Below are 21,811 nucleotides of genomic sequence, written 5' to 3'. Positions count from 1 at the left end.
TGGGGCGGCGCCGGAGGAACCAGGAAGTGGTGGCGGCCGTCCCCGCCCCGGACTCTGGGCCCCGGGCACCGTGCAGCCAGTCAGCCGAAGCCGGCACCTGCGGCCGCTGGGTTTGCTCGGCGCTCCCCGTTGGCGGCTGCCGCTTGCGGTACCCACAGCTTCACAAGGCAGCGTAAGCTTCTGCGGGCTCCCTCCCGGTCTTTTTTTTAATTTCAGCCAACGGAGGTCATCCGTCTGCCGAAAGGACATCGCTGTGTCCTTGTTAAAAACGACAGCGCATCCTTTTGTCCGATAGCCTTCAGGGCAGCCTTGCCTCTGAGGAGTTCAGTCCTCCAGGAAAGCCAACGCCCCTGAAAGGGGCAGCACTCTGCCAGCCCTGGAGGCTGCGTGAGACAGATAAACGAGCCGGATCCAGAATTCCTGTGCTTGTGTAAAGCTACTTGCCTGCGAACAGTGAGGAGCTGCTGGCTGTGCTTCTGGACTGTGCGAGGCTTTGGCCACGCTAGGTCAGCTCCGGGCTAGGAGGGCAGAAACAGAGGAAGCAAGCTGCCCCTCCTTGTGTCTGGCCACTGCGGGTGCGGCTGGGAGCCAGGCAGGACCAGAGCCAGAACCTCATCTCACTGCCCTTCGTGGGAAGCACTCAGCAGCACACCTGCTGACATCTCCATTCAGATGAGGAGCTCACTTTTGTACAGAGCCTTCTAGCAGCTTGTTTCACACTGCACATCAGGGCCAAGAAACGTTCCACGAGGCCAACAGAGGCTCTGCCTGCCTCTCCTGCCTGTCCCCTGCTCGCTTCCACAAGACCAGCTGGCAGCTGAGCGTCCCATGGCCAGCACTCCCTGTGGGCAGTGCTCAGCACACCACAGGACAGCAGGGCTCCCAGCACTACGTGGCCCAGAAGCACGCCTGCCCAGCTCCCATTAGCACTGGTGTATGGCCCGTGGGCCCTCCTCACCTGGCACACACGTGCATGAGGCTTCAAGGCAGCTTCAAAGTAGTTTGAAAACGCGCTGAGCGTGTGAAACTTACAACATGAACTAACCATCGTGAAACTTCAATGAAAGCTGCCATAATAAACAACCCTCAATTACAACGTAGTGTCAAGCCGGAGCCTTTAATCACGTTCCCACACCGCCAGCACTGCTTTCCCCACCGCGACGCCTCCACGAGGTAAAACTCCGTATTTCCTCACGGTCTGAGGGCCGAGAAAGCCTTCTCTACGCGCTCGAGGGTTCTCAGGGCGCTTTTACCTCATCTAAGGGCACAAACAGAAGACAGGACCCACCGCGCAGCACACGACGCTGAGGCGACCCGCACCATTTCCCGCCTGCGGAAATGGGGCCGTGCGCAGGTGCAGAGCCCGCCCTCCCCCCGGGGGGGGGTCACGTGATTGGGAGCGCGCGCCTGCTCGTTCCCGCCTCCTGGTCCTGAGGGAGGGGCGGCTGCCGGTTACCGGCCGGAAGCGGAAGTGCTGTGCAGCGCGCGCAGCACCATGGCGTCTGTGGTGTTGAGTGACGCGGAGAAGCTGTACATCATACACGGCGTCCAGGTAGCGGCTGTACGGCTCTACTCTTACGTGAAAGTTGCTTTTCGTTCTTTGTTGATGTGTTTGGCACGGGAAAAAGAAACTTTAAAAGCGCAGATTCTTATCTTTACGTTCGTGATTCCCTTAAGCAAAATCCGTTGGTTGTCGTATTTAGGAGGATCTCCGTGTGGATGGCCGTGGCTGTGAAGATTACAGATGTGCAGAAGTGGAAACAGATGTGGTATCCAACACAAGTGGATCTGCAAGAGTGAAGCTGGTAGGTGAATGTCTCAGGAGTCACATATGTTGCTGATGAAACTGGCTTATTTCACTTGGCTTATGATAAATAATTGCTGTCTGTAAATATGTGTGTGTCTCTAGTATGAGAGCTGCTCCAAAAACAGCATCTCCTGTTTTATGATGTTGGCCCACAACATCAGAGGCAGGTGTTGGTGGTGTGGCAGTAAAGGTTCAACTTTCCCACCAGTATTTCATTCCATTTTGTTGCTGTGTGACAGAGGGCAGCAGAAGTGCAGTCTGACAGAATGGTATCTGACATGGAAATGCTTCTGAGGCAAAGATGTGGAATTGAATTCCTTCATGTTGAAGCACTTGCACTTATTGACATTCATTGTTGCTTGCTGAATGTTGATGGAGACCCAGCAGTGGATGTGAACACAGTGGAGCAGTGGGTGGTGCATTTCAGCAGTGACAACAGTGACATGAAATACAAGACATGTTCTGGATGGCCATGCACAGCTGTCACATGATGAAATTAAGTGTCTTGATCAGCTCATCTGTGCAAATCAGCAGGTTATGACCAGGCAACTCTGTATGGAGCTGAATATCAGCTTCAGTGCATCAGAAACGATGGTAGCAGTGTTGGAATATCAGAAAATATGTGCCAGGTAGCTCCCATGAATGCTCACATAGGAGCAGAATGAATACCATATGTAAGTTTGTCAGGATCTGTTGAACCAATACAAGGCTGAAGGTGACATTTTCCTGGATCACATCAGTATGGTGATGAGATTTGGTATAACCACTGCACACTGGTGTCAAAACACAGTCCATGGAGTGGTGGCATGTGAATTCCCTATTGAAGGAAAAGTTCAAGAGACAGCCTTCAGTGGGTAAAGTATTGTGCACTGTCTTTTGGGATAGGAAAGGAGTGATTCTTCTGGGTTTTCTGGAACCCAGACAAAACATCGGCTTTGACTGCTGCATCGTGACATTAACTAAGCTGAAGGCTTGAACTTTCAGGGTCAGACAGAGATGAAGACAGCTTTTCTCTTGCAACGTGGTAACAGCAGGCCCCATACCAGTTTCAAGACCATGGAGCACATTACCAAATTTGGCTGGACTGTCCTACCACGCCCACTGTGTAGTCTGGATTTGGTGCCTTCTGTCTTCCCCCTGTTTTGGATTGATGGAAAATGGACTGCTCAAGCAATGTTTTCCTAGCAACGGTGCAGTCATAGCTATGAAACAGTAGGTTACCTCTGCTGGTGCAGATTTTTGTGAGCGCAGCTTGCAGTCTCTTGTTCATCAGTGGTGAAAATGCAGAGTGATGGTGACTATGTTGATAAAGTTTCGTAGCTGAGAATTTGTTCAATCGAATAATGTTATTGTGCTCTTTGTAGCTCTTATATTTTCCATGGAAATAAATAGGAGGCACTACTTTCAGAGCTACCTATGCATGTATGTATGTGCTTAGCACTAATTGAAATGATAGGTTGAAGAAATAATGACAAGATATATGAGTAATTCAAGCTAGCTTAACCTATTTGAGCTAGATTTATAGTGGAGCCTGAAGCTGATCTGCTATTTGATGTTAGACACTGTTGTGCTTAATCACTGGAAAAATAGTTGTTCCTTTACAGTGAAGCAAAGCTACTTCTGGCATGTGTTGACTGTAAAGAAAATAGGCATTTTTTGGCAGTATTATAAATATTCTGCAGAAATAACTGATTCAGAACTGAAATGATAAAAAGCTGTAGCTATTAAGATTGTCTTCTAAACATAGAGAAAGCTGATATGTGGGCACAGCATTGTTCTAAAGCCTTTCTGTTTTGAGATTCTCTGATAGAGCAATTAGCAAAGACAACAGAATAGACAGGAGTGTCTGCTTGCTGTAGGCATCTTAACTGAGTGTATTTTGACCACAGTTCTAGTTGTATGATGTATTTTTGTTTTAACAGGGACACACTGATATCTTGGTTGGTGTAAAAGCTGAAATGGGGACACCAAAGTTGGAGAAACCAGATGAAGGTTATCTGGAATTCTTTGTTGACTGGTTAGTATATTAGAAGAAAAGGTAATAGAGCAGTATGCATATACACTTCTTTGCTTCTCACATTTGAAATAAAAAACTAAACAGATCTGAAATGTATACCTTCACTGCCCTAACCTGCTTTAAGTGTCCGAGTAACAGAAGCAGTTTATTTTACTGTCTTAGCTGTGGTGAGCGTTCAGAGACATCATTTCTATAGTATCAGCTCTATAGTATCACTTGCCTTTTTTTTTTTTTTTAAACACTGATTGAATATAGACAATGTCTTTCAGTAATGAAGTATTCCAGGTACTGAGATGGAGGAAGAAAAGAATTAACTTACGGAGATTATACTTAAAACTGTATCTCAAAGGATTTTATCTACTTTGTCTTTGAAAGCAGTGTAAAAAGTGTACTTCGTGCAAGACCATTCATTAAAAAAAATAAATTCTCATGATATAAACTTCAGATACAAAGGTTGATTAGAACATAGATTTATTAATCGCATTTATCATCAAATCAGTATTTCGTTAACTACAGTGATAATTGTTTTCAATGGAGTTCCAAGCATTGTGCTACAAATAAACCATTGCTTATCATTACAGGCTTAGTAGCATCTGAATTGTGAAGGAAGCTAGAAGGAAACAGCTGCCCTGAGATAGCTTAGTGACACCTTGATCTTACTCCTGTCTGCTGTCTGAAGCTGTGGCATCCATGTCTTGCAGACTTCCTAAAACTATTCTTAATGAAATAAAATGCTTTGAGAGCTTCTCAAAGCTTTGCCACTGTCAAATTAGTTCTTCTGCTTATTACATATATATATATATATATATATATTTGTTGGTACTCTGAAGTTAAATCTGTGTTAGTAAACCTGAGATATGCTTACTTAGTGAAACTCATATATCTTATAATCTTTTTGAGGTAACTGGTATTATCTGTGTAAATACTTTTGTATCTCTGGCATTATGCAATTTTATCTAAGAATTCATGCATACATCACTATCCTGGTTAGCTATGGAAACTTATGGTTTGCCAAGGGAAGGATTCAGCTAGGAATTTATCTGTAACTACTGTTCAAAAAATGTAAGACAGTAGGGTGTTCTTCCCAGATTTGGTCTTGTTTTTAGATAGTATTGCTGACTTCCTTATAAAGCTCATGTATGAAATACTCCAAATAGTACTTACTTGTCTCTGTTGGTTTTTAGACAAAGTCCAACAAAAGAAACACTGGTACTCTCCCTTGTGTTAATGTTCTGCTCAGCAGTACTTGGAACTGACAGCAAGAAATATTCCAGAGATGACATACAGACCTCATCTCTCTCCTGCTCAATTCATCAGCAGGAACAGCAATTCTGGGATGCTTCTTTCCTGTGTAATGATGTGTTAGAGAAACTTTAACTCATTAGATTAATGTTAGGTTGTATTTTGTAGCTATTAACCACTGCTTTGTAAGACAGGAGGGAGATGTGCAGCAATATCGATGGATCTTGTTGATTCTAGAGATGTGCTGTCCTTGTTTTCTGTAATAACACAGGCCAAAAGCATAAATTTGAGAGAAGAGTAATCTCTTCTCCTGTGCTTGTGCTTTCAAGGTAAGGTGACTTCTAGCTTTAACGAAGATCCCAAAGACAGTTTGAAGTGAGAGCTATTTGGTTTCTGCATGGATAGGATAGTGAGATGTTCTCAGTGCTCTGATGCTTTTTCAGGCTCCCACTAGGTGGTAGTAATTCAGCACATTTTGATACACTGCATCTCATAGTGAAGTTCTTCTATGTGTTGCTTGGATTTTGTATTGTTTAAACTAGTAAAGTAAATACATCCTTAAGATTATCTGTCATTTGGTTAAATGTTCTCCCTACTATAATTACCTGCATTGTATATGACAGTATATTAAAGGACTGAGCAACAGTTTTCAGCTATTGGGAGAAAAAAGATTTTTAAGGAAGCAGAAGAATCTTGAATGTTGTGTGATGTGACACTGAAATGTTTTAAAATTCTCCAAATCTACATTCTGAGAGTAGAAATTTCCTGTGCTCTGTACTCACCATGGCCACTACTGAGTTCTTTCTGTGTTTTGTAAAACATACTTCTGGGCTTTTTCTTTTACTAGTGTACTAGATAACCCCCCTTCATATCATACGTAGTGTGAATTACTGAAGTGTTCTGTGAGCATTGGGTGGCAGTATTTAGCACATAGTTATTATATCAGTACCCTGTCAACATTACTTCTTAAGTGCACTTGGATTGCATGGAACTGAAGTGTTAAAATAATGGTGGAATTAAGATGGAGTAAAACTTGCAATATTCCACTTGGGTCTTACGTTCTTCTTACCCGCTATCAAAGAAAGCAACCATTTGTATTTCAAAACTAGAGCATTTGATAAAACTTGATGTTTAAAAATAATGAGCTATAGATTAAAGTTTGTATGATTCTTTTCAGCTTATCATGAAAAGCATAATGCTTGCATAAGCTGTAATCTAAAGAGAAGTGAAACAGAATAGTATAGTGAACTTGCAAAAAAACTGCTTTAATGGGTAAGTTCTCCTTTAACTCAACCTAGAGTGTTGATTTGGACATATTTCCAGAGTTAAGGTACATTTAATTATGGTCCTGTCTTATGAAATTGGAGCTGGAGCACCTCCCCTGCGAGGACTGAGAGAACAGGCTTTTCAGCCTGGAGAAAAGAAGGCTCTGGGGGCACCTTATAGCAGTAACTGAAGAGGGCCTACAGGAAAGCTGAGGAGGGACTTTTTGTAAGGCTACGTAGTGACAGGATGGAGGGTCATGGCTTCAAAATGGGAAGAGGGTAGATTTAGGCTAGATCTTAGGAAGAAATTCTTTGCTGTGAGGGTGGTGAGACACTGGAACAGGTTGCCCAGAGAGGCTGTGGATGCCTCCTCCCTGGAGGTGTGCAGGGCCAGGCTGGATGGGGCTTTGAGCAACCTGGTCTAGAGGGAGGTGTCCGTGCCTATGGCAGGGGTTTGGAACTATATGATATTAAAGGTCCCTTCCAACACAAACCATTCTATGATTCTATAATATGAATGCAACTGCAAATAATAGCGTTTCTCTTTCAGTGCTTATTTGCACGATTTTATCTGCAAGCACAGGTCAGTGCTTGATTGGCAGCAGTATTGATTTTTTTTTAGCATGTATAGCAAAGTCTCCTTATATAAGCAGCAAATAACTCCTAGGAAATCCAGTAGCTCTTCCTGGCATTCTGAATTTTCATCAGTTGTGCAAAGTTGGGAGAGTTGCTGTGTGGCAGGGGTTTGCCTTGTAGTCTCCACAGTCATGTTGATACAGCACCCTTGATGGTTTAAGTTTTAAAGGTGAAGCAATTATATTCCAAGAGTTTGTTATCTGCTGTATGTTTGCATTCTTTCAGTGTTGGAAGAGAGCTAAGGATCGTCGTATCGGTACAAAACGTGTGTGAGAAATTTGCGTTCAGAGATTTGTACAGATCAAGCTAATTCTGAGGAATCTCCTCCGTTCTCATATTCTGTCAAGAGAAATTGATCTTGGAGAGATGGAGATCTGACTAATTTATTTAAAACCAAAATCTGCAGTGCTTGCCACAAGTCCACTTTCAAGCACGCTTTTGCCCTCTCTGTACACTGGAGGAGGTTCAAAATGTTTCTTATGATGCCATGTATTCATCTCTGGGCATTTCTGCTCCATTTCATTGTGATTTGGAGGTTTTGTTTCTGTTTGTTTTGTATAGGCCTGTTGTCTTCTGCTCTTTGTTAGAATGTTGTTCTTAGCTGTGAACGCTTTATTGCACGACCTCATAAACAAAATTTGTTACATTGGAATTGGGAAAACAAAGACCACACACGTTTTTTTTGTCAGATTCTTTCTGGAAAAAGATGTTTTTTAGCTCCTATCCATAAACAGTGGTTGCTGAAAATAATGACCTGCAGTCTGTAAGAGGTTTGGTGGCATGGAGTATGCTCACAGAAAAGAAATAACCAATTTAAATCAGGCAGTCCTATGAATTCTGCATATCCTTGTTATAGCGTCACATCTTTCTCTTCTTACCTTGTGAATTACGTTCTTCCCTTACGTTCTTATCTTGATAATTTAACATTCATCTCTAACAGGCTGCCTTGTTAGCCATTCTGAACTTAGTACAATTTTCTCTCATTTCTTTTTCTTGAAAGAGTTGAGGCAATAGAAGATGAAATTGCCTAAGAACTAATTGCAGAGGGAATTCACCACCTTTCGTACTAATGCTGGGAACTGAAGACTGGAATTTAGTTAGTGTCGGATTTGATACCTAGTATAGGTAATCGGTCTGCATTAAGACATTTGGTTATGCAAAATGGAAATAATTTTTTCACAGATTAAGTGCTTATTCTTGTACACGTAAATCCTTGGAGATTTCTAGCATTTTATGCTGAGGTACGTATTTGCACTTAAGAAATGCAACTTCAAAAGTGAAAGGTATTTTTTTCTTCTTCTTTATCCAGTTCTGCAAATGCTACTCCTGAATTTGAAGGCCGGGGAGGAGAAGAACTTGGCACAGAGATAGCAAGTACTCTCTACAGAATATTTAGCAGTGAGGGGAGCATAGACTTGAAATCACTTTGCATTAATCCCAGGGAACACTGCTGGGTTCTCTACGTTGATGTATTGGTAAGTAAGAAAATGAAAACTAAAAAGGTTCGAGGAGGTTTTCAAGGCACTGGTATTAGCACAGCCATGTTTAGCTTCATATAAAAAACTCTTTCTCTAATGCAGCTTAATATTTCACAGCATGGATGGCTACTTTCTTGCAAATCTCTCTATAATAGTCACTGCATTCTGCTTATTCTTTTCCTCCTCTTTCTGCTCTGCTGCAGAGCTAATAAAACAGATTGAAATACTCCAAATCTGTCACCAATAAAAATCAGTGATTTTATATTCACAAGGAAGTTGCCACTAAAGAAGGCTGAACTTTTTTCTAAGTGAATGTATCATTTGATTGAGTGTAACTGAGTATGAATGTATGTTAGCCCTAATATGAGTTTCCCTCCTGTCAGCTTCTTTGTTCAGTGAAGCTTGTATGGCAAACGTAACATTTGGCCTAGGCACTTGTGTGGAAGTTGTATACATATGTTGAATGTAAAAAAGAAAGTGAATATTTGTTCCCATTAAAAACTGGAAACTCAGTTTTGTGTGTGTAAGTCTTATGTGTGCAGCAGCTCAGCTTCCAAGTAATGCTATATTTAAATTCCCATCATGGAAATTTAATAGAATTCTGCAAGTCAGAGTCTCCAGAGCTTTGTTTCCTACTCTTACTGGTGCAGAGTTGAGTTTCCACTTGCCAAATGTGTAACTGAAAATATGTTGAGGGATCTTACTGGAATCAGTTAATGTCTGTGAATGACTTACTACATGTTAAGCTGCATTGCCCCCCCAAAAAGGTGCAGACAGACTTGTATTAAAACAAGAATGAGATATGAATAAATGTGAAAATTAATTCACTAAGTTTTTAAATGGCAAAAGCATTACTCTCGTTATAGTAGACATGGAACATACTGTGGCTTTCTCCAAGTACAGAACGATCAAATGTGTACCACTGCTGAGTGCTTTAACGACCCGAGTCACCACCTTAGTGGAGTTTGGCAGAGTTTAATAGGGAGTAAAGTGCTAGTTCTCAGAAATCACACCGGGACCTTCCGTTACTAGGTAATTGCATGCAGAGGTACAGAATATTAAAAGCTGTGCTTATTTAAGCCATGTGCTGCTTCTGCAGCATAAACAGGGACTTTAATAATGCTGACTGCTGCAGAAATTGCTCTGCTCAACTTTTGTATGGTATACAACTGACAATTATTTGAGTTGTTCTGCACAAATCTGTTGATTGTCCACAGTTCCAGAGGAGAACACCCTTGGTGTTTTTAAGCTACTAGTCATGTCAGAACTATGAACACCTGTGTTCCGTGGTGTATTTTGTTTAGCTTTATTTATAGTATCAATAAAGAATCTGTTGTAGGTTTGTAACTAGGATTCTAAAGTTGATAAGACTTTTAATGTAATATTCTGCAGAATTTTATGTGACAGCCACGGAAGAGCTGTGGTGTAGATGGAATAAGATAATGTTAACATTCCTATTCTACCCCCACGCTGCCCAAGCTTTCTGTATTTTAACTTTTTTATGGTATTTGTATTGTTTCTTTTTCCAAACAGATAATGTGTGTCTATCACATGTGATAGTTATACTTGATGCAAGCACTTCATACTTACAGGTTTCAGCCAGACACATTGCGTAGGTGCTGATTGATCACTCAGAAACCCCACTCTCCACACATGGATATGATTTAAAAATTGAGAAATGTACCTTGACCTTTCAAAATATTCTTTCTTAATAACAGTAGAAGTTCAAATGTGTGAGCTACTCCTTGAATGTGGGAGTTGTACAGCCTGTTCTCACCTTCTGTCTTTCCGTCTTTTTCTTTCCCTTCCCAAGTTATTAATGTTTGAAGTAAGCTTTGAGGAGATTTGGAGGGATGTTTTTGACACGTCTTGCCTTCTTTGCATAACTCACACCAGCAGGCTGCCACACTGAGCAAGGAGAGCTGAAGCTGTGCATTATTTTTCCATTCCCTATCTCATTGCACTACGTGGTGCGCTTGGATCTTGCATTAGATTCTGCTGAAATGTTACTGTGCCTCCTTCAGGAGATTTTGTCATCTTTATCCCCACCTTGACCCAGCCCTGTTGGAGGAAAGAAATCCAGCAACTTAGAAATCAGTCCTTTCTGATGAAAATCTCTGAATAAGGCAAGACCTACAATAGTTTGTTTTCTACTCATGATAACTTTCTTTTTTGTGCATCAGTAAATTAGAAGTGAGTCCTTCCTAGAAACTTTTGCCTCCCAAAACTCAGAATTGAGCAGGCTTTCTTCAGACCTTTCTAGAAAAAAAAAAGGTATGAATGCAGTGGGAGGGAGAAGTCTCAGCACAACGTGACAACATGCTTAGGCTGAGAAGAGAGCATTCATTTGTTTTTGGAGGAATTGTTTCACCATGCTTGGTACAGGCTGAGTTCCTAGCCCATAGGCGCAAGTGTAATACAGATAAGGCTTTAGAATAGTAGCTCGAACACAAACCTAGTAACAGTACAAGCACATCCCTTTATTGTGTTTTAATAACAAAAATATTGCAGGCTTATTCCATTATCCACTAAAATCCAATAATGGCTGAAAGTGGCAAGTTAACCTCTCTGTATCCAGCAGCTGTTGGCAAGGAAATAATTCGATCACCTTTGTATTAGCTTTCCATCCCAACTTTTTGTCATTCTGTTTACACAATTCAGTCTGTCTTAATAAAAATAAGCTGTCTTTCCAGAATATCTGATTTATGATTCGCTCCCAGTGAGGGAGGAAATAGATTTTGAAGAACCGTCAGTGCAATCAGTGCTGTAAGACTTGTCTTGCTCTCATTGTGCAGTGCAGAATGAATGCTTCTTCATTACGTTTAGTGTTCTTACCAGCATAGTTTCAAATGCTTGTGAGGATTTGATCATCGAATAGTCCTGTCTGTGAGCAAACTCGGAGTGGGGCTTGTCAGAGAGCTATCACTAGGCTATCACTAAATGCATCTCTGAGTTGTCTGTCAGCCTATAGAAGGTATAAGTGGTTATGGGAGCCCTGCTATTTTGTAATTGTATGCAGTGCTGTTCATCTTTTTTGGCTGTTTTTCTCCTGACTTAATGGAAAGATACTAAGCTAGCCTCCTTCCACAGGCTTTGATTCAAGTGATAGTGCTATCAATACGTAGACTTTGAGAACAGTATTTCCTTAGATCTTTGTCAGCTACAAGAAAAACTAGAATTTTATGGAAAAGATTACTCCTTTTCCATAAAGAATAGAGGATAAATCAAGATGTGCCTTCAAACTATACTTTGTGTAATTAATTTCAAGTATAGCAGTATTAAACAACTTCACTCTGTGTCCTGGGTGAGAATTTGCATTGCTTTTTCAGAAACAGTGACACCAACTGGGTTTGCCCATCTAATATTAAAAACACAAAGATTCCTTTCTGAAGTACTAAATAGAAGGTGGTGTTTCCTGAGCTAACGTTAAACATTCTGAGTGTATCGGAAATAGTCTGGTTGTATTCTACTTGAGAGCCTTACTGTGAGAAGAGTAAGAATAGTAGTGATTTCAGTTCAGCTTCTATTATGAAATTTTATCATTAATTTTATTATGAAGTGCTTTAAGTCTTCTATTTCTCATGCAAATGCAGTCAGTGGAAATCTTAATCTCGTACCTGGTGTTCATTGCCATAGGCTTTAAAGATAACTTTTTTTTAGCCTATTCTAGTTCTTAGTTTTGTGAGACTTCATTTAAAGGCACTAACTCGATTTTTCTTTTAAAGAGATTCTTTTTTTTTCTTTTTCTCCTCCCCAGTTACTGGAATGTGGTGGGAACCTCTTTGATGCAATCTCTATCGCGGTGAAGGCAGCTCTCTTTAACACAAGGTAAAGCACAGAGCTCATTTCATGTGAGTGCAAGTGGTAGGGGAAGAGAATTACTTTCTATGAGCTAAGCCTTTTGTGCTCAGTGTGTTTAAGTAAGAAAACCTAAATTCAGGTAAAAAGCAGTCTGTTTGCAAGCAAGTAACATGAACTCACGACTTTCTCCTACCAATAAAGTGTTGTATTGCACTGTATTCACACTATAGTCTTGTTGCAAGTAGTTGAAGGCCTTTGTGTTTGTAAAATAAGAAGCATTTACTGACAGGTGATGCTTCCAACTAAGAAGCCCTCTCTGTGCCAGGATGGCCAGCAGCTTGTAACTAGCTCTGTTTTCCCATGTTCTTTCTTACTGGCTGTTAATACACAGCCTTCTTTAAAACAGAGGGGAGAAATGGTTTGAGAGGTTGTGGGGACTGTGAAACGATGTGTCTTTAGTTTGACTTTTCCCATGCATTTTAGTTCAAAGAATAGAAGAACGAAATCTGCTAGTATCGTTAATACAATTACATTTTGAGTGTTCTAAGGACAGTAGTATTCAATAGCAATTTTTTCTAGTGTTTTTATCTTCGTTATCTTAAGGGAATATAGAGATTTGTAGCATTCTTGAGAAAGAAACCATGTTTTTGCTAAAAAATCTGGCAAAAATGTCTGGAAGAGGTGCAAAAATAAGAATCTTAAAGGCATAAAAGTTTTAAATTGGATCTCTAGTTGTTTTCCAGCTGTAAATTAGCAATGTGAAGTCAGTGGCACAGTTCTTGCTTATTCCTCAGGGAAGCATTGTGCAGTACTAGAGCTGAAAAAGGGCATGCAAGAAGAAGAAAATAAACTTTTGAAGACAGAGGCGATATATTGGGTTATAAACACTTTAATGCTGGGGAAGGGGGAAACCCACCTGAGACAGTGGCTTGTTTGTGTTGCTGAGAATTTTCCCATCTTAATTAAGTTCTCAACTGTACCTTTTAACAGTGGATTGTTTTTGTAGCATAAGAAATAGTGTAATAAGTGTAACAGCTCACAAAGACTTGACAGCACTCTAAAGGGAAGAAATTCCTCTCTTGCTGTGTGGGCTTCCAGGATGCAAAAGTTGAGTGTTTAAAACAGTTGCTCCCACGTGAGTTGTTCCACAGATCCAAGGCACATCCTTTATTTGCAGGATTATTCAGCCTTTTTTCTTACTTCAACAAGAGTTCTAGTTTTGAGTAAAGAGCGAAGATCACATTTAAAAACAAATTAAAAAAAAAATGGTGAGTTTGTTGCTTTTGGAGGAAAATGGAAAACATAGAGGCTGTATTATGATTGTTCTGGAAACTGTCTCTTGTACAGTCTTTGATCTGTGGGTAACCATCCTCAGTCTTGTTGAGGTAGGATATCAAACCAAAACGTGGTCTGATGTGACATGACAAAAAGCAGGTTAGTTTTGATTTGTGAGAACTGCTATGATGGGAGCAGGGAATGCTAGTACATCTCATCTCATCAGAGCTCAGAGAGTCAGGGCTGAAATTCAAAGTGAAAAGCTGTTGTCCGTGTTCGGTATTCCTCCCCCTTTCCCTTAATGTCTACTAAATTTTCTTTGGATTGATACAAAGGTAGTTTAGAGCAGCTGCCCACTTTCCTTAAAGTACTATTGCCTGAGTAAGATGATGGCAGTTTGAAGATCACTTCAGATTAAGTGTTCTGAACTTCACTTGATGTCTGTGTCTCTTTTTGAGTCTTACTTGCCTTTCATAATCTGTTTGCAGCCAGGTTTTAAGTGTTTTCAGATCTTTGTCAGTCTTCAATTCAGCTTTAAAATCAAGAGCAGAAAGTTCAAGTTGCTGGGTTGTTTTCTTTGAAACATATATATTTTTTTTTCTTCTGGTATTCAGATAGGCATTTGAAAAGCTCAGCTTTATCCTTAAAATCTTGCCTCTAACCATGTTTTATAATAGCTGTGTCATCCAGCAAGCTTTTTCTTTAGGGCTAAGTAGATCCATTATAGTAACTTTGGGAATGTTGTGCAAGGATTATAGTATTTAAATCCTGTTATGTCTAACCTGACTCACTGTATCCCCTTCAGACGTGAAGCAATGACAACATGACTGTCATAGGGGGAATATTTACTCTTTGGAGATTCATCTTGTTTACTGTGTTCTAAAAACTAGATCCAGATCATGTATGAAAGATGGCTGATAGCAGACTTTATTCCTAACTGAATCCTAGGTGCCTAAGGCTAGATTTATCCGTGATTGAAGCAGATAGTGCAAAATGTGCAAGCAGCCACCACGTCAAAATTTAGCATTAAACCTAATCCCACGGAATGTGCTCCACTGCAGCTGAGGCAACAGAAACGAGGCGAGTGGCAAAAGCTGCAGAGTTTGTAGCACAACAGGTGTGGGATGTGCTGCTTTTTTGCTGGGCAGCATCTGCAACTGATGCCTCCATGTAAGTGTAAAGCAGGTTTTGCTGCTGTGAACTGTGTGTCTCCGTTGCACGGACAAGAGCGTTGTTCGTTACGTGACTCAGTCCTGCTGTACAGATCTCTGTGCTGATTAGTTGCAGGAATCACAACAGAAGAATACAAGTTACAAAGTTACAAAGCAAACATACAGCTAGTTGTTAAGATAAATCTTCACAAACCTGGAGAGGAAATCTCACATTTTCTGGACGTGCTCTTTGTGCTGCAAACACTCTTTATGCTCATTTGGATCCTTAGTTTTTTATGTGTATGTACCTTTCTTTCATGTTAACACGGTGCTTGCATTTGATCAATAATCTTTCAGCCCTTCCAGTAGTCGTAGTTTGTACTCAGTCTTATCTGTTCTTGGCCAAAAGAGTTCCTTGCAGGGAATTTTCAGGTATGAATCCTGCCAGCTTCTTGTTGCAGCCCAAACATTGCTGTGCTTTCATTACTATTTTGGGATGGAGTTAAAATTGCTTAATCAATCTCATGGACTGTTTCTTGATCTTCCTTCTCTTTAAGCAGGGTTTGGCACGTGTACTCCTTGTCTAGGCTGGTGTCCAGTGCTGTGCATTGTCTGTGTATCCTGAGGAGCAGTCACCTTGTGACTTTATTCCATCAATTTTAATGGAATATTTTTAGCTTGAAAATAGACTTTGATGCCTCTCCAGGGATTTGTTACGTACCACAGAGCATTTTGAGCTTAATTTCTTGAAACATAGTAGCTATCTGCTTACTGAAGGTTTTAGTTTTAGCTTGGCTCAGGGCAGTATTTTTGTAAGAAATTTGTTTTTACTAAAAAAAGGGTTAGCTGTTATAAAGCACTTGGCTCTCAGATTCCCAGCCACAAAGAACTGAAACATTTGTCTAGGGAACAACAAAAATCGCTTTGGTTTCCTGGAGAAAAATTCCGTCTCTATCTCATCTTTTAAGAGGGATTTGGTGCAGAATGCATAAACAAATGTAACCTTGAGAGTCTAGCTATGAAAAACAGTGCTACTGTAAGAGTGCTAACATAAAAAGAGTTTGAGGTTATGTTCCACACGGTTACTGAAATTAGCTTTCCAGGGATATCTTCAAGTATTTTGTGTTCTTGTGTGCAAATACGTATGAGCAGATCACTTGAGTTGTGTGGGGGCTGTACTGGCCAGTAAGGCAGAGTATGTCAGTCAGTATTGCATTCTAGCAGACACCTGGATAAATGAGGTTATTTAAGATGCTGAATTTCTTGTCTCCTTGAGATACCACCTTCTGCTAAATTGATTTAAATGGCGATTCATTATGCTAAGAATGCAGTAATAAATTATCCTCTGAAACCCCCATTAAAAGGCTGTGACAGATATTTTATATGTACCACTGATGAGCCTGTCTGGCTTCTTTGTGAAAGATCTCATCACTCACAATTGCATTCCTACAAGAGTTTTTATCCCTGACTATTGCTTTTGTATATCTGTCTTTAGAACAGCAGTCTTCTGGCTTCTAAAGAATGAGAATATCTTGTCAACCTTCCCAAGCTCCTAAAGAGAAAGGATTTTACTAGTGTCATCCTACCCCTTTCCCAAGTCTCCCTAACTGGTGTCATTGTTTCCCGAGCTGCTTTACTGCTTACATTTGCTACTGATAGCATGGCTTTGCCAGGGAATGCAGTTGCTGTAATTCTGACAGCTTTATGGTTGTCTGCAAGATTGGGAGCTACAGGTCTGAATGATGCAAATAAACAGAGTTATTCTGAATATCTTTCATCTTTTGTTCAGTGAGTTGTTAATAACGTTGATAACATCCTGGATTTTTTTCTAAACATGTAGCCTCATTTCATTATCTGTTCTGACAATGAACTTGCACAAACTTCTGTTTCTGCAGAATACCCAAAGTGCGTGTTCTGGAGGATGAAGAAGGCTCTAAAGAGATTGAGCTCTCTGATGACCCTTACGATTGTATTCGACTTAATGTGGATGATGTGCCCTGCATTGTCACACTAAACAAAGTAAGCCTGGCAAATTCTGACCACCTGCCCAGAGACTTCAGATTCTATTAATTTCAGATGTTTTTGTTTTTTTTCCTTAGAGATAAAACTGGTGTTGGATGAGTGGTTACTGTGTACGTGTTCATCCTTGGAAGTATTCCAGTTGGCTCATCCACTTCTACTTCAAGCATTTTTTTCCATCTCTGACTTATACATTTCCTCTTGATGCATTCTTGAAATCTTTGTGTGTTTTTCATTTACTCATTGATCAACATTCAGAGCAACAGACGCTCCAGTATGTTGAAACAAATGGGCATTATTGCAGAGTTCAAAAGTTGAGTGATCTGCCTAGAGTTTGTTGTTGGGAGCAGAGCTCTCTTTTCAAGGCTGTGAAATCATCCTTTCAAATAGGTTTTCACTTTCCTTTTCCACATGAAGCTCGCAGCTAACAGTTGTTTTGCTGGATACTGCATTCTTCGTTGCATCTGTTAGTGATTAGCTTTGTTACTGGGACGTTTGTATGATGTATCTTTTAAGCAAGTTACATACCTAGCTGGAAGTCCACCTGACTGAACCAGGAGCTCACCTCAATCTCAAGATTTGTTATTTTTGCCTGGAAGAGAGGGAAGTCCATCCTTGGAGTTGAGATGAAAAGGGAGTATGGAGTTTCATACAGTTAAAAGGGTGTTCAGAAAAAAATATGCTGAAGAAACATGGTTATCTCATTTCTGTTTCTTATGTGCATGTGGTTTTGTGGTCAGAAGCTGTTGTAGTGATGTACTGTCAACTCAGTCTCTAAACACTACCAAAGATTACATGCTGTTAGGTAGGAGGTTGACAGATAACTGTCTAACTTACAGTTTAATTTCTTAGTAAAGAACTTAAACAACTGCAGACTGACATATTCTTTTGTCATTAACTTACAGATTGGATATAGGCATGTGGTGGATGCTACCCTTCAGGAAGAAGCCTGTTGTTTGGCCAGCCTGCTTATTGCTATAACCAGTAAAGGTGCCCTCACTTGTATGAAGAAAATAGGGAAAGGTAGCCTTGATCCTGAGAGCATTTTTGAAATGATGGAGGTAAGAAGTTTTGTGCAGTTGCTGTCTTGCATGCTGGTGATACTGGATGAACTGGAACCTCAGTATATGAAATGTTACAGTGAGGACTTTAAAAGCAAGGATCCTGGTGCTTGTATTAGATGTGAAAGAGGCTTGTTACAGGGCACAGACAGTTCCTTTGAAACAGAACTTCATATGGATAGAAGTTGTGTAAAACTTCAGGATACCTGAAATGTGTAGTATTCACATCTGTTCCAGTTGGGCAACTCACAGCTGTAAGACATGTCCCCTATCCCATTATTTCCTGTAAAGACTGAAAGAGCAAAACTTCTAATGTGGTAATGTCCCTGTGGAAGTAGGACTGGGACTTTACCAGGCTTGTGCATGGTGTATTCATTCTAGTACAACTCATTTGTTTTGTGATAAGCTCTTCTCATTTTACTGTTGTTTTTCTTTGCTCCTTTATTGGGTTTTTTGTATGTCCTTACTCCATTAAAATACCATTATCTGGGTGTTGTTCACATCCATGTGAGAGTTCCATTTGAAACTTTTCTTCAGGCTCTTCTTGAAACCATCTTCTAGTATAAATTCTCATGCCTGGATTTGGCCTTGAACATCAAAGTGAAATGGGTTTTGAACTTTGAGTCAGAATGAAAATTAAATACTTAAAACTGGCTCCGTTTCCTAGAGATCCAGAACTAATTTGAGCATGGCTGTAGTGAGGAATGCAGGAGTTGGAGCCAAGTTTGAAAACAGTTGTTCTCAAGTGGAAATTTTATGTTGAGTATATGTTACACTTCACTATTTCATGATGTCAATCCAGAGTTCTAATCTTGGTGGTACCAATGAGGGTCTTCTTGCATCCAGAGAGGTCACTTATCCTGCTGGTTAAGTGATGAGTAGGGTTTATCTCTAACCTGGCATCCTAACAAAGAAACAAAACGAACAGAACTTCATATGGACATCTGATATGTCTGCCTTGATGGATTTTGAGTCCAGTTCTAACTAAATGTCACAGAAGACTTGAGCTTTTAGGTCTAGGGCTGCTACAAAGTAAGAGGTGCTTAGTTTAGATACAAGCTCATAGTAGAAGCCAGCCCCAATGCAAATTTTCTGATGTCTAAATGCAGAAAAAAACATTGATCAGAAGTTCTGTTTTGATGACCAACTTTACTCTACACTGAGCACTAACTAGAAAATGAACTAATGTGGTTTCATTGTATAGTCTGCCCTCAAAGACTCTGAGATGATACAGTGCTTCCATAAACACTAATTACAGTTGTGTATGGGAATCTTCAAACCATTTTATTCTGCTTAACAGTTCTTTTCCCTACTTGTTTGTGGAAGGCATTAAAGCTTAAGCTTTGGAAGAAGTCTTCTAGGTGGTGAGCAGTTTTGAGGGAGTGAGGGAGTAAATTGATGAGAAGAAACAAAGATGTTTTTTGGGAGGTGAGAGATTATCTGTTTGACACTGCCCCAAACACAGCAACCCATATTCTGTTACACAGAAAATGTACTGCTCTGTATTGCATATGCTGGCTAATTTGAGTGTGTGTTTGTGCCTGATGTGAATTTAATTTGTTCTCCTGGGCAATCCAGGGGCACAGCATTTAGCACTGATGATTGTGGGATACTTCTGTGAAAAAAAGGAGCGCTGCCTTTATGTGCACTTTTTCCAGAACTGAGTCAAATTAAAATGGAACTTCCACCACCATAATTTATCTTAATTAAAACTATGTTTTTATTATACCAGCTGGTGTATATTAATCATTAATGGGAAAATATTTGTCAAAAGGACGTGAGAGTTGTCTTCCTGTTAATAAGCATATGTTTCAGACTTGTTTTGCTTTCTTTGCATTGCAGACTGGAAAGAAAGTAGGAAAGTCATTGCACGCATCACTTCAGAAGGTTTTGGATGAAGAAGAGAGTTTGGGGACCACACGTCAGAAAGTTGGGTTTCTAGGATGAGTTTTTATTAAATGTTCAAAACTGTTTTTAACCAGTTGTGCAACCTTGTCTGTTTTGTATATAGAGAAAGGATGCTTTGTTGCAGTACGTAGCTTCCAACTAAAAGGCTTTTAAAGTGTTACTGAGCTGAAAGAAAGGGATAGTTAGATGTGAAGGGCAAATAGGGGATGCTTGCCCTGTGGGTAATTGCCTGCACCTAGGATGCACACCAACAACTGATGCAATAGCACTGGAAGTGCTCAAGTCTGTTTTCAAGGGTGACTGATGTTGGTTCCGCTTAATTCTGTTCACATGTGTTCCACTTCTGCAGACCAGCTGTTGAGTTTGAGAGCATCTGTGGGGGTGTTCTTGGTACAGCACAAGCCAGGTTTTGGGCCTCTTAGAACTTCTTTGTTCATCAGCCAGATAATTCTTATTAATGGGGGAAAGAAAGTGGTACTTAATGAAAGTCTTCCTTCAAATTATCTTACATTTCTTTCAGTAAAAAGAAGTTAGATTTTACTATAAATGCACTGTGCTCACAAGCTTCTAAATCATATTTTAAAATAAGATATTTTGTTAAACAAAGCTCTGTCTGTCCCTCTTGCCAGCAGATGCAATAGCCTGGGTGAAACCTCTTATGGTGGAGAAGGGGCACAGCTAAGGTTGAAGGGAAAATAAGTAAATTTTTCTGAGTTGGCTAGTTCAGCTGGAAAAGCATAGTGGCTGTGAGTAGTGATCCTTACAGTCATGGGGCAGCCGTGCTACAGAGCTAAAGCCTCACTTCTGCTATTGCCCTACAGAGACATGAGAGAGAATGCAGGTTTTTTGCTTCACTGGACTGGAGCTGGAATGAACAGGGAGGCAGTTGTACAGCTTGTAACAAGAGGAAAACTCTTGTTATTCTGCTTTGTTTTCACAAAGATTGGCATACATCAAAGCTGGGAAATACGGGAGAAAATGCCAGATAATGTGTGCAGTTGAGTTGTTTCACCAGATCCTCAAAGCAGTGGATGCTTGCATCAGCTGGCTGGTACAGAGAAGAGCAAGAGCTGTTCCTCCCGCATGATAGGAAGAGATGACAGATTGGAGAACTTGGAGGAAAAGTTAAATTACAAGAAGGGGTTTCAGCTGTGTTAGAAGGTTCCTTTAGAACATGTTATAACAAAAGCTACAACGGTAATCCCAAAATCCATTACCTTTTAGTCAAGCAGCTTTTTCTCAGTTTCCTGTTTTACAGTTTCCAGACGTAGAAAATTTCTTGACTGGAACACGTTTGCTGAAGGTGAGCTACGGATACAGTGCAAAACAACTATGCTTACATTAAAACAGCGATCTCAAAATCTCTTCAGTTCTTTTCCTAGAGCTTGGTAAAATAATTATTCAAGGTGAAGTTCAGTGTGCTGTGTATGTCAAATACGTGCAGCCAATACCATAATGAGCAAGTAGAAAAATTCCACAACATTTGCCCAAGATGTCTTGTTTCAGATAGTTTGGAGGTTCTCAGCACTTTAAGTGATGGGTTTGGTAAGTTATGATAACAAGAGACAAGATGTGATGATGATTATGTAGATCATCTTTAGTTACTCCATTAGAGTTATTTTGTGTAAAGCAAAGACAAACCTGACATAAGTTTTACGGTAGATGTGTTTTATTCCTTGCCATGCAATGCTACTTCTAGAAAGAAAGAAAACTGAAGGGAAAAAAAACCCCACAACCATTACAGTACCTTAGACATCTCACAGGCAGTTTTGGTTTGGTTTTGTATTGTTTAATGTTTCAGAAAATGGTTGAGGATTGCAAGTCTTAAGCCGCAGCTGTTCTCTGCGGAGCTGTTGCCTGTTCTATTACAAATTTGTGATCATGTACCAGAAGGCTGCCTGGAGTTATTTTCAGGATGCTTTTTGTAACACTGTAATAGCAGTATATTTCTAGTAGCCGTCCAGCTGAAGGAACTTCAGACTTTCTACAAATTACCAGTGATAGTCATAGCTTCACTAGTGGTGATAGGATGCTTCCTTGCCCCTCTCCTGGTCTTTTTCATGTTAAATTAGTTGTTACAAAGACTGGGAGAAAAAGGAAACCCCAACACAGCTCAGGTGGGTTAACTGATATGTCCATGGAGGTGAATAT

General features: G+C 40.4%; 2 protein-coding genes across 5 annotated transcripts in view; one reads left to right on the top strand and one right to left on the bottom strand.

The window, feature by feature from the left end:
- The window catches only part of ZDHHC3 (zinc finger DHHC-type palmitoyltransferase 3), a 30,510-nt gene extending 29,149 nt beyond the window's left edge, over positions 1–1,361 (bottom strand). For 2 of the 4 annotated variants that reach the window (XM_010712963.3, XM_031553965.1), the window contains exon 1: positions 1,254–1,347. The gene's annotated coding sequence lies outside the window, so the exon portion shown is untranslated. Of the gene's footprint in view, positions 1–1,253 lie in introns of all 4 variants that reach the window. The other 2 variants (XM_010712964.3, XM_031553966.1) reach the window with 2 other exon arrangements.
- A 79-nt stretch (positions 1,362–1,440) lies between these two features.
- EXOSC7 (exosome component 7) lies at positions 1,441–19,730 on the top strand. The gene is made up of 8 exons (XM_003207244.3): positions 1,441–1,552; positions 1,704–1,805; positions 3,730–3,824; positions 8,277–8,442; positions 12,203–12,273; positions 16,568–16,691; positions 17,597–17,752; positions 19,595–19,730. Exons 1-8 carry the CDS (start codon positions 1,496–1,498, stop codon positions 19,697–19,699), a joined length of 876 nt encoding a protein of 291 aa, XP_003207292.1. The 5' UTR covers positions 1,441–1,495; the 3' UTR covers positions 19,700–19,730.
- Positions 19,731–21,811: the final 2,081 nt, after the last annotated feature.

Source organism: Meleagris gallopavo, chromosome 6 (genome assembly GCF_000146605.3).
Source record: "Meleagris gallopavo isolate NT-WF06-2002-E0010 breed Aviagen turkey brand Nicholas breeding stock chromosome 6, Turkey_5.1, whole genome shotgun sequence".
NCBI lineage: Eukaryota > Metazoa > Chordata > Aves > Galliformes > Phasianidae > Meleagris > Meleagris gallopavo.
The sequence above is the reverse complement of the archived record's forward strand: the minus strand, read 5'-3'. Positions and strand labels throughout refer to the sequence as shown.